Raw genomic sequence first — 11604 nt, forward strand, 5'->3', positions numbered from 1 at the left:
ACCGGCTAACGGTTACATCCCCAGGCGGGGTGGGGCCAGGTGCAGGTGGTGTGGGTGGCTGACACTGCACTTAGGTTAGGTGCTAAGTCTTGGTTGCTGACCTGGGGTTTAGCACAGGTAGCTCCATTTTGGGGCTACTTCCTCCTTCTTAGCAGCTCTGACCTTGGGCTGGGAAAGTAGAGCATTAGTCCCTTGGAGTTTTGCCCTGATGTGTTCAGACTGTGCTGCTGTCCACCAATCCCCCTTATCTCTCTGCATGGTGCATTTCAGGGTGGGGTGAAGATGCCAGTACACTTCCCCCAGATACTTCAGCAACCGTGTCGCAGGCTGGGGTTCAGGATTTGTTTACAGATCCTTTGTTTTCTTTTGAGGTAAAACTTACACTCAGTGTGTAGACCTGTGCAGCCCAAACACTTCCAAGACGCAGAGCATCCACACCCCCAGGAAGCCGTCTCCGCTTCCCTCCAGGAAAAGACTCTCCTGCAGCTGACGGAGGCAACCAACATTCTGATTTTCCTTCCCCCGTGAATTACTGTTGCATGTTTTATAACTTTTTGTAAATAAAACGATAGATTATGTCCCCTTTGTCTGCCTGGCTTCTTTTGTTCAGAACAATGTCTTGGAGATTCAACCACTGTTGGGCGCATCAGTAGTCGGTTCCTGTTTATGACGTCATGTGTCCGCTGCGTGAACTTCACAGCATCCGCTACATGAGTATAGTGTGGTTTGCTTCTCCGGTCACCTCTTTGTGGGCACCTGGGCTGTTCCGATTGTGGGTTGTTACAACTAAAACTGCTGTGACCACACTTGTACAGGGCATTTGGGGGGCAAACGTTTTCACTTCTCTCAGGTAGATAACCAGGAGTGGAAATGCTAAGTCAAGTTGTAGGCGTGCGTTTAATTTGTGAGAATTAATTTCTGCCAGAAGTTTTCAGACAGTGGTTGTTCCAGTTTACACTTCCAGAGATGTCTGAGAGTCCTTGTTGCTGCAAACCCTTGCCAACACTTGGTGTTGTCAGCCTTCTGATTTTAGCCACAGGTTGTTGGTGCGTAGTGGTACCTCACTCAGTTTTGATTCACATTTCTTTCTTTTTTTTTTTAGTAAAAGGCGAAAGATTTATTCGATCTGAAGAGAAACCAGAGCATGATTCACATTTCTTGATGATAAGTGACGTCAAGCACTTTTCCCTGTGCTTATTGGCTGCTCATATGTTTTCCTTTGAGAGCTGTCCAAGTTTTTTGCCTGTATTTGAGTTGTTTGCCTTTTTATTGTTGACTTGGAGGAATTGCTTTATATATTCTGATGACAACCCCCTGTCACGGACAGGTTTTGGAAATATTTTTCCCTGCCCGTGTCTTGCCTGTTCCTTTTCCTAATGGGAACTTTTTTTTTTGTATGATGTGAGTCTTAATCTTTCAGTCACAATGTCAATATACTTAAAGGATCACATCATGATTAAAAGCATGCAATCCAGATCTTCTTAGTCCTGCTCTGAAGGTCTCAATTTACCAGAAAACACAACGGAGACGCACAGGCCTATACACTGGCGACACCGTCTGAAACTGTCTGTGTCTTACAGGCCCTCCCCTCCCCTCCCCTTCCTCTCTTCTCTGTGGAGTCGTCTTATTTGGGATTCACGCTGCTTTCTGCATTTGTAGGTTTGTGTGTTTTGCCGCTTGGCGAGCTTTTCATGTTTATTTTCCAAGCACTTTCCCAGCGTCGTCTTCTTTCTTCTCTCCCAGCACTTAGGCTGCATGAATGTTCACTCTCTAAGGCCCCACGAGTCCCTGGGGCTCTGTCCACTCATCTTCCATTTACTTTTCCTCTGTTGTTCAGATTGGGGAATTTCTGCTGTTCTGCGCTGAAGTCCTCAGACTGTCTCTCCCATCCCTTTCAGTCTGCTGTTGGGTCCATGCACTGAGTTTTTAAAGATTTTGGTTATTGTACTTTTCAGTTCTAACATGTTCATTTTGTTCTTCTTTATATCTTTTATTTTTTGCTGAATTTTTTCATTTGTTTCAAGTGTGTTTGTAATTCATTGTTGAAGTGTTTTTATGATGGCTGCTTTAATATATTTTTCAAATAATTCTAATACCTCTTGACATCTGTTTATCTTTTTTCATTCAAGTTGAGATCTTCCTGATTCTTGGTATGATAAGTGATTTGGGTTGAAACCTGGATCATTCTCTTTGGGGTATTATTTTATGTGAATTTTGATCTTATTTAACCTTCTGGCTTAAATACGGTTTAAGCTGGAATATCCGGCTTTCTCTACTGCTGCCAGCAGGGGAAGTGGGGGGCGGGGCACTGCAGCATTCCTTCAGGTGATGGTAGAATCCCACGTCCCTCACTTGGCTCCCCTGCCTCAGGGAGGGCCTTCTCATTGCTTGAGGGTGTGGGTGAGAGCTTTGATTTCTGACGATGCCGCCCTGGCAGGTGTGGGTAGTGTCTTGTTACTGCCCCATATGTGTTACCCACCAGTACCAGCGTGTGGGGAAGGCTGCCTCCTTACGGCTGAGCAGTGGTGAGTGTCTGCACGAGGCGTCCTCTAACACCACTCAGGTGGGAAGAGGGGGCCCCTACTGCTGCTGGCTGAGGAGCAGGCCAGGCTGCCTGTGTGGTCTCCACTGACACCGCTGCCGCTGCCGGGGAGAGGAGGGAGGGTCTTTATTGCCTGGTAGGGATCAAATCTCTGGCTCTGCACTTGGTTTTGCTGGTGTGGTCACAGGTTTTTTTCTGTTGTGTTTTGCTGGAGTAGACCAGTTACTGCCTAAAATTTTCCTCCCTGCGAGCCTGTCCTTTCCTGGTCCTTTGTCTCGGGAGAGCAGCCTTTCATGCGTGTGTGAGTGCGCGCGCCACGCCACATGTATCGGTTCTGTGACCGGTGGAACTTCCAGTTTGCTGGCTCCTTCAGCTCACGTCTGGGAATTTCGAGGCAGAAGGAAGATGTGCTGTTCACTGGGTCCTGCGGTCTCCAGCTGGTCTGCTTTCTCACCGCCTTTCAGAATCTCCATATGTTTGTGCTACACGTCGTATCTAGGGGTTTTCATTCATTTAGCAGAAGGAACGGGGACAAGTGCGTCTACTTTAGCTTCCTAGGATGAGAAACCTGTAACTCATTTATTTCCATGGCATCTCGCCTATTATCTTGTAATATTTTTCTTATGGTTTTTTTTTTTTTCTGTTTCAACCACTCCAGCCTGTGCTTACTGTTTACATGGCATGTTTTTCCTTCCATTTCTTTTACCATGTGTGTGTCTGTAAACTAATGAGTCTCTTTCTGACAGGATATAGTTGTGTTTCACTTTTATTGATCTTGATCACCTCTGCCTTTTAATTGGTGTGGCTAGTTCACTAAAATTTGATATAATTATTTGTGTGGTTTTAATCAGTATTACCAGTTAAACATTTTAATTTATGTTCTTTTCTGTTTTCCTCCTTTTATATCTTCTTTTGGATTATTAAGCATTTTTAAATGAATTGCATTTTGATTTATTTATTCACTTTTCAACTCTCTTTGCATTGCTTTTTCGGTGGTTGACTTGGGGGTCAAATACACATCCTTAGCTTCTCATAATATACTTAGAGTTAATGTTGCATCATTTCATGTAAACTGTAGCAGCCTCGCCACTGTGGAAGTCCGCCTGCCACCCCAGTCCTTTACGCTGCTGCTCAGCTATGTATTCTTTTCATATATGTCTTACTAGAAGATGTTTTGTTTTCCTCTAAACAGTATTGTAAACAAATTAAGAGAAAGTTGTTTCTTATATTTACTCACACGTTTACAATTTCAGATGCTCTTTTTTTCGTTCCTGAAGTGATGTGCTTCATCTGGTATAATTTCCCTTTAGTCTGAAGAATTCCTTTTGGTGATCCTTGCAGTGCAGTTCTGCTATGGATAAATCCCCTTAATTTTCTTTTATTTGAAAATGTCTTTCTTTTTGCTTCATCCTTACAGAATGTTTTCACTGGATGTGGAATTTTGCACTGGCAGATTTTCCTTTCAGCAATTATAGGACGCTGTTCAGGTGTCTTCCTGCCTCCGTTGTTTCTGATGGTAAGTGTATTGTTATTGAACCCCTGTTCCCCTCTGTTTAATGTATTCTATTATTGCTCCCTTTAAAGATGTTTCTCTCCAGCAGTTTGACTGGGAGGTGCCTAGACATGGTTGTCTTCACATATCTTATCTGGCTGTGCTGAGCTTCTTGAATCTATAAAATGAAGACTTTCTCCAAATTTGCAGTTTGGGGCCATTATTCATTTTTTGTTTGTTTGTTTGCCCAGTTCTCTCTTTCCTCTTCTTGTGGTATCTGGATTGCCTGTGCTAGACCTTTGGACATTGCATAAAATGTTCCTAGAGCTATAGTCATTTTTTTTGCAACCATGTTTTCTTTTTCTTTCTCTTCCTAAACTGGATGATTTCTATTCATATAGCTTCAAGTTTACAGATTCTTCCACTGTCATCCCCACTGTACTATTGAGTCCATCGGTGAATTTTTAATTTTAGAGTTTGTATTTTTCATTTCTGAAATTTCCATTTTGATTTTTTATGCCTGTCTGCCTAGTGATATTGTCTATCTTTTTGTTCATGCGCTGCACATACATTTCCCCTTACCTCATCGAACACTGTTCTAATAGCAGTTGTAATGTCTTTGTTGGTGCTGACAGCATCTGAGTCCTCTCTGGGTTGGCGTCTGATGGTTGTTTTTTCCCTTGAGTGAGGGTGCCTTGTTGCAGTTCACATATTGACTAGTTTTGTATCTGATTCTAGAAATTGTAAATATTATGTTGTAGAGACTCTGATTTCTGTTATATTCCTCTAAGGAACTTTGACTGTTTTATTTAGTATATGGTTAACTTGCAGACCCTTTATCGCCTATAGTGCTGTCAGTTCAAATGCCAATTTATTTAAGCCTTGTTTGTATGCAAGCTATATTGAGTCTGTCCTCTGCATGCCTGCTTCAGGGGTTAGGCAGACTTGGGCAGTGTTCATCCACAAAATTTAGGGGCTCTTCTTTCCTGGCTTATCTCCTCTGGGACACCTCCTTTCACCTTCTGGCAGCTGTGGTTGCCCTGGTTCCTCAGGCAGAACAGCAGTGGGCTTTACATGAGAATTTTAATCACCCTGCAGTGCACTGAGACTACCGTCCCTGGAGACTCACCTGTGTCTGCCCCTTTCTCCAGAGGCAACTTCTCTCCAAAACCTTCCTGCTTTTTGCTCACTTTTCAGATCGTGCGGTATTTAAAAATTGTGTCCAGAGTTTATACTTACCTGCTAGAGGACTGGTTTCTAGAAACCTGCTCCAGCAAACCTCAAGTGGAAGCCAAGGCTTTGTTTTAAGTATTCCTTATGATTTTCCAGAAGGTTCTCTGCAATAAATTTGGTCACAACGTAAGATTAAGAATTGGCTGCTTAACCTCTCAGATCCCTGTCTAATTACCTGAAATGTTAGAGATGATAACAGTGAATAACCGTTGTGGTGTCATTTAACCATCTACTCATCAACACGTGGGTGGTATTTTGTGCTAAGTGCTTTGAAGGCGTTATCTCATCGAGTCCTCACTAGATCGCTGTGCAGGCACAAAACACCCGTAGACAGGTGACGTCATGAACCCGGTTTCATGATGAGAGCCAGGGCTTCGCAGAGCTTGAGCATTTCCCCCAGGTGAGAACCCAGCTCTTTCTGACTCCAGCACCTGAATTTTTGAACACAAATCAATGTGCCTGCTGAGACTACTTTTAGGGTTGGAAACCAGTGAAGCCATACAACATGCCCTGGGCTGTGGAGCTGCAGGGAAGGGGAGCCGCGGAGTACTCAGGGGGACGCCGATACCTTCCTGGGAAGCACTCAGAGCTCCTAGGATTAGACGTTTCCCTCTGCCACGTTTACGTGGGAGGGGTTTGGTCACGGTGCCGAGAGTGTGACTGTTAGACCTGAATTCTTGCCAATTGTCATCATAAATAGAGGTGGCTTTTTAATTTGGAATTTTTTGCATATTTAAAGCTAGAGAGTAAGAGAATAGGGAGGTGGGCAAAAAAGGCCTGTTTTGAATCAAAGAGGAAGCACTAACTTAAGCAGTATTGTTTTCTGCACTGTGGTCAGAAGGCTCTGCCCACCTCTCCTCCAGCACTGGCATCGTAATAGTAATAACAATAGACACTAACATTTATTAAGCATTTAGCGAGCTCCAAGCTCTGTGCCAAGCTATTATTTCTTATTTTATTTCCCGCAAACATTCTGTGAGGTGGGTAATATGGTCCCCAGGTAACTGGGGGAAGTATCTTGTCCAAGTTTGCATAAATAGTACACGTGGCGCTGGAATCTGAGCTCAGAGATGTGAATTCTGAATCACTCTCCCACCTCTCGTGACAGGACTTCTCCTATTTGTAAAAGGGTGTTCTTGCCACTTCTAGACGTATATCATGAATTTATTTGATCAACATTTTTCTTTATTGGCATTCGGACAATTTTCACTGTGTCCCAAGTCTCCTTGGTTGGATGTCATCACAGAGGCAGGCTGTCATAAGGGAGCAGGAGAGAAGTTTTAGACTCCTTGGCAAGGGCTGGGAGGCCCCGGTTAAATCTATGTGATGTTGCAGTCTCGTTCAGTAAACTCCAGACTGCTAGAGCCTGTAGAAAATGGAAAAGGATATAGTACGGCGGATAAAATGGAGAATTTTAACAGATTGAAAGTGCATGGCTTCTACTGACATGACACTTCCTCAAGAATTAAATTAGGTACATTGGTTAATAACCTAAAGGAAGCAAGAGACACTCGCTGTTCTTTGGGTGCACGTCTTCTTTGTGGGTCCTCCTGCCTGTTTTGGCAGAGTTCTGGGGGACATGGTCAAAGTCTGACCTAGGACATCAATACGAACTGCACTTATGTTGGTAAAGAAGCGTGTACACAGGGTCGCAAAGGGGAGCAGCTGGATTATTTCCTCAGACACTTTGCAAATAACAGATCTTAAATACACAACCATGTTGGCAAAAGAAGTAACAGTTGCTTGTTGTTTCTTTAACGATTATATTGTAACGTCAGCAGGGGAGTGGCACCTGGAATGTGAACATTTCTAGCTACAAACTGTTGCGTGTGTAGCAAATACGGATCTGCACACAACAGATTTTAGAAAATCACTAAACAGATGTAAATGAGTAGCCAACTAATTATTCCCTGTAGAATTTCTTTTCCTTTATTTTAAAGGGAATATTTATGGGCCTACATATCTTGAATTATTACTTTTTGGTACAGTTCCTGTTTCTCTTAAAATTCACTAAAGGTCATTCATGAAATATATCATTATAGATAATTTCAAATATGTAAAATTATGATTCAAAATAAGCATTTTGTCAAAAAACATAGTTTAGCTTTATAAATATGACAAATATTTGATATAATACATGTCAATCTTTATTTGAAGTTTGCAAAGAAAGCCCAACATAAAAGGCCTGTCACTGTGATGTACCACACTCATAAATTAGAGGAGGAAAACCCGATGATCCAGTAGGTGCTGGAAAAGCACTGAGTCAAATTCAACACTGACTGATGTTAAAGACGCTGTTAGGAGACTAGGCAGGAAAAGAGTATTTTCAGTTTGATGAAAGGTAATTTTCAGGAAATAACCATTGGTGAACTTGGAAAAGGCATTTCTGTTAAAGTTAAGAAAAGCATGAGGGTCCCACAGTCTTTGCTTCTTTTCACCTTTGTGCTGGAGGCTCAAAGGTGAAAAGCCAGAGAAGCAGGAGGAGGAGGAGGAAACGTGGTCCGTCCGTCCATCAGTGCAGGCAGGCCAGAAGGGGGCCAGGAGGCACCCTGTGCGTCTCGTCTGCAGCTGTCTCCCCGTGAGTTTCCTGATGCACTAACCCTCCCCCCCCGACACACACACCTAGTACCCAGCCCATCACAACCGGCGGTCCTGTCTGTGGCTGACTTCTCTCTCTGAGGGCCACCTCTCACGGCGGGTGGTGGGTCAGGGCAGCTCCGCGCGCTGCCACAGACCTGGCCTCCTCCCTCCCCACCGCTCATCCCTGTGAGTTACCTGCCAACTCAGCAAGGACTGACGGTCAGAGTTTGCTTCTTCTTTAGTCGTTAGGAACAGATAAACTTGTACAAACTTTAACTGAAAGAGACCATTGGCCTTTTCTTTCCTCTGAATAATGTGACCGGTGCTTGCTTGCCCTGCAGCAGCTGACTGGCCCTTACGGCTTGCGAAGACCCTGTAGCGTGCGTCCCGGCACTTCGGAACGGCCGCCCCAGTGACAGGCTTGCTAGAACTCTACAGGAGAGCAAGGTGCTCCGTGGCCCCGCGCTCTCCCATGCGTAGTGTGCTCTGCCCTCCTCTTTAGTAATCGTTCTCTCTCTCTGGCTATAGAGGTCGTGCCCACAGCAGGCCGCCCTGGTGGGCCGATCTGTTAGGAGCACAGCCAGCGGGTGCCCCTGGCGTGTTCAGGGAGGGAAAGGACACGCTGGCCGGCCCTTGACAGTACTTTCCCCACGGCTCCTAAATCAGGAGCCGTCGTGCTACTGGCTCCTGCTGCAGAAAATCATCTTCTTGAACGCGTCCCTGAGCTCCGGGCTCCGGAAGGCGTATATGAAGGGGTCGATGACGGCGTTGCACATGATTAGCATGCCGTTCACCTGGAAGAGGGACATGTAGCAGGCACAGTAGGGGTCGGCAGGGCAGAACGTCACCAGGAGGACGTGCAGGACAAAGGGGGCCCAGCAGACGATGAAGACCCCAAGCAGGACGGTCAGTGTGAGGGCCCCTCTCATGTTGGCCCTGGGGAGGGTGGTGGTCCTCCTGGCGTGGGAGCGGGCCAGCAGGAACATGTGCACATAGAGGCACAGGGTGACGGCCAGCATCAGAGGAAACAGCGCCGTGAAGGCGATCACCGTGGGCACGTGGTGGAAGAAGGCCACGATGGCGATGCCGCTGGCTGTGCAGCAGGCCCAGATGACCGCCAGGACCAAGGCGGCACGGCGCAGGGTCACGATGCGGGGGTACTGCAGGGCGTGGAAGATGGTGAGGTAGCGGTCTGCTGCGATCACACACAGGCTGCAGATGGAGCCCAGCAGGGAGAGGACGAACAGGGAGTCGACCACATCATCCGCTGTGGTCTCGAAGCGGCCCCGAGGCTCGAGGTGCCCCCTGTTTCTGAGCACAATCAGGACGTTTTCCAGGACTTTGTACAAGCTGCCCAGCATGTCAGACATGGCCAGGCTGCAGATGAAGAGGTACGTGGGTGACTGAAGGTTCTTATTCCGGATCACAGCCAGGAGGACCATCAGATTCTCCAAGACCCCGATGACAGATATGGTGAAAAATAGCTCTTCTGGCAGAACCACGTGAGGACAGTCGGAACGATTTCCTGCTGTGTCATTGGCGCTGCCGGACAGATGGACGGCCTGCTGCATTATTGCTCACGGTGAAGGCGGGTGTTGCCGGGACCGGACAGAAAGCCTGGTTGGTTCCTCAGAATCTTCTTCTGGTTGCCGTTCTTGCTGAAGATCCGCGGCAGAAACCACACGGCCACCTAAACAAGTGTAGGTAGAAATTTCAGTTGCAAAACAGACCACAGGATAAAAGCAAGTCACGCTAGCACCGAGGTTATAGCATAACAGTGTGACGTTGACGTGAGCAGTTTACTGCACCTTCGTCTTAACTGCTCCCTGAAAACACCTTTCGTGGGGCTTTGAGCCCAGGGATAAAGACTACCTCTGTCTCTCCCCTTTCCCTCCTAACCCTTCTCACGAACCCAGCTGCACGCGAGGTGGGTCAGAGCAGGGAGAGACGCACATGGCCACGGTCCTCCACTCGGAGGTTTGATGGGACGCTTAGGTCCTTCCCTGGCACGGCCTATCTTTCTGGGTCACTGCCTGACCCTACAGCCTGTGGAAAAGGCACAGGCGTTGAGGTGCCCTTCCCATAGTTGACTGTGCAATATGTGTTTTTACTTCTGTTTCAAAGGCAGAACTCACAGGAGCAGTATTTCTGGAGACTTCTAGGATTCTCAAGGTGTCCCTGGTTGGAGTTGAATTGTGGCAGGAGAGGGTGTGGTTTCCGCAAGCAGAAGAGGGTCACAGCTCCTGACTGTGAGGGTCTGTGTCTGGTGTGCACGTGGGTTTTCCTGATTCAGTTTCCAGGGGTCTGAAATCCATCCCATCTGCTTTTGCTGCTGTCGGTCTTCACGGTGCGAGCACACGTGCTTTATACTGTTCCCCTCGGGAGGTGGAGCTCAGTCCCCGGCCAAAGTGCGCGGGAGGCCGGCTACCCCCCAAGGCGGCCCTAGGGGAGGGTGTCTGGGCTGGAGGAGCTTTTCCCAAGGGCCCCAGGCCCTCAGCACAGCACTTGGTCTTACACTGAAGTTGTCCTGGAAAGGAACTAATTTCCTTCCAAGGGGCTAGGATCAGAGTTCAAGGTTTAAGGTGGAAGTTGCTGAGTTATGCAGGGAGGCATTTGGGAAGGGAGTGGGGTGGCAGGTATAGCTGCTGATGGGTCCCCCGGGGCTGACTGAGGTGTCCTGCAGCCAGGCACCCCCCACTGCCAGGTAACTGGGATGACTGGTCACTGTGGTCCTACCTGCTGAGGCCCAGGAGAGTGTGGGTGGTGGCAACGTTCATACCTGCTGGGGAGCATGGGCCTGTGATGGTGTGCTCTGTGCCGGCTGACTGGGCCTGGTGCCAGGTATTTGGTCAGACCTGGGTGTGTCTGAGGGTGTTGATGAGATTAGCGTTTGCATCAGCCGGCAGGGCAGCGTAAAGCAGGTCATCCTCCCCAGGGCAAGCAGGCTCAGGGCCTGAATGGAGCAAGTGGCCCTGTGAGTGAGGCCCCTCCTGCTCTGGCCCCCTCCTGCCTCTGGCCCCCTCCTGCCTCTGGCCCCCTCCTGCTCTGGCCCCCTCCTGCTCTGGCCCCCTCCTGCCTCTGGCCCCCTCCTGCTCTGGCCCCCTCCTGCCTCTGGCCCCCTCCTGCTCTGGCCCCCTCCTGCCTCTGGCCCCCTCCTGCTCTGGCCCCCTCCTGCTCTGGCCCCCTCCTGCCTCTGGCCCCCTCCTGCTCTGGCCCCCTCCTGCCTCTGGCCCCCTCCTGCTCTGGCCCCCTCCTGCCTCTGGCCCCCTCCTGCCTCTGGCCCCCTCCTGCTCTGGCCCCCTCCTGCCTCTGGCCCCCTCCTGCCTCTGGCCCCCTCCTGCCTCTGGCCCCCTCCTGCTCTGGCCCCCTCCTGCCTCTGGCCCCCTCCTGCTCTGGCCCCCTCCTGCCTCTGGCCCCCTCCTGCTCTGGCCCCCTCCTGCCTCTGGCCCCCTCCTGCTCTGGCCCCCTCCTGCTCTGGCCCCCTCCTGCCTCTGGCCCCCTCCTGCTCTGGCCCCCTCCTGCCTCTGGCCCCCTCCTGCCTCTGGCCCCCTCCTGCTCTGGCCCCCTCCTGCCTCTGGCCCCCTCCTGCCTCTGGCCCCCTCCTGCTCTGGCCCCCTCCTGCTCTGGCCCCCTCCTGCCTCTGGCCCCCTCCTGCTCTGGCCCCCTCCTGCCTCTGGCCCCCTCCTGCTCTGGCCCCCTCCTGCTCTGGCCCCCTCCTGCCTCTGGCCCCCTCCTGCCTCTGGCCCCCTCCTGCCTC

General features: G+C 49.1%; 1 protein-coding gene across 1 annotated transcript; it reads right to left on the minus strand.

Moving 5' to 3' along the window:
- Positions 1 to 8359: 8359 nt before the first annotated feature.
- MC2R (melanocortin 2 receptor) lies at positions 8360 to 9418 on the minus strand. The gene has a single exon (XM_010977012.3). The coding sequence runs from the start codon at positions 9416 to 9418 to the stop codon at positions 8525 to 8527; it is 894 nt and encodes a 297-aa protein (XP_010975314.1). The 3' UTR covers positions 8360 to 8524.
- Between the last annotated feature and the right edge of the window lie 2186 nt (positions 9419 to 11604).

The sequence above is a fragment of the Camelus dromedarius genome, chromosome 32, assembly GCF_036321535.1.
Source record: "Camelus dromedarius isolate mCamDro1 chromosome 32, mCamDro1.pat, whole genome shotgun sequence".
Taxonomy (NCBI): domain Eukaryota; kingdom Metazoa; phylum Chordata; class Mammalia; order Artiodactyla; family Camelidae; genus Camelus; species Camelus dromedarius.

Excerpts from the sequence above, each read along its gene's own strand:
- MC2R (XM_010977012.3), bottom strand. The coding sequence starts at position 9,418 with ATGCAGCAGGCCGTCCATCTGTCCGGCAGCGCCAATGACACAGCAGGA.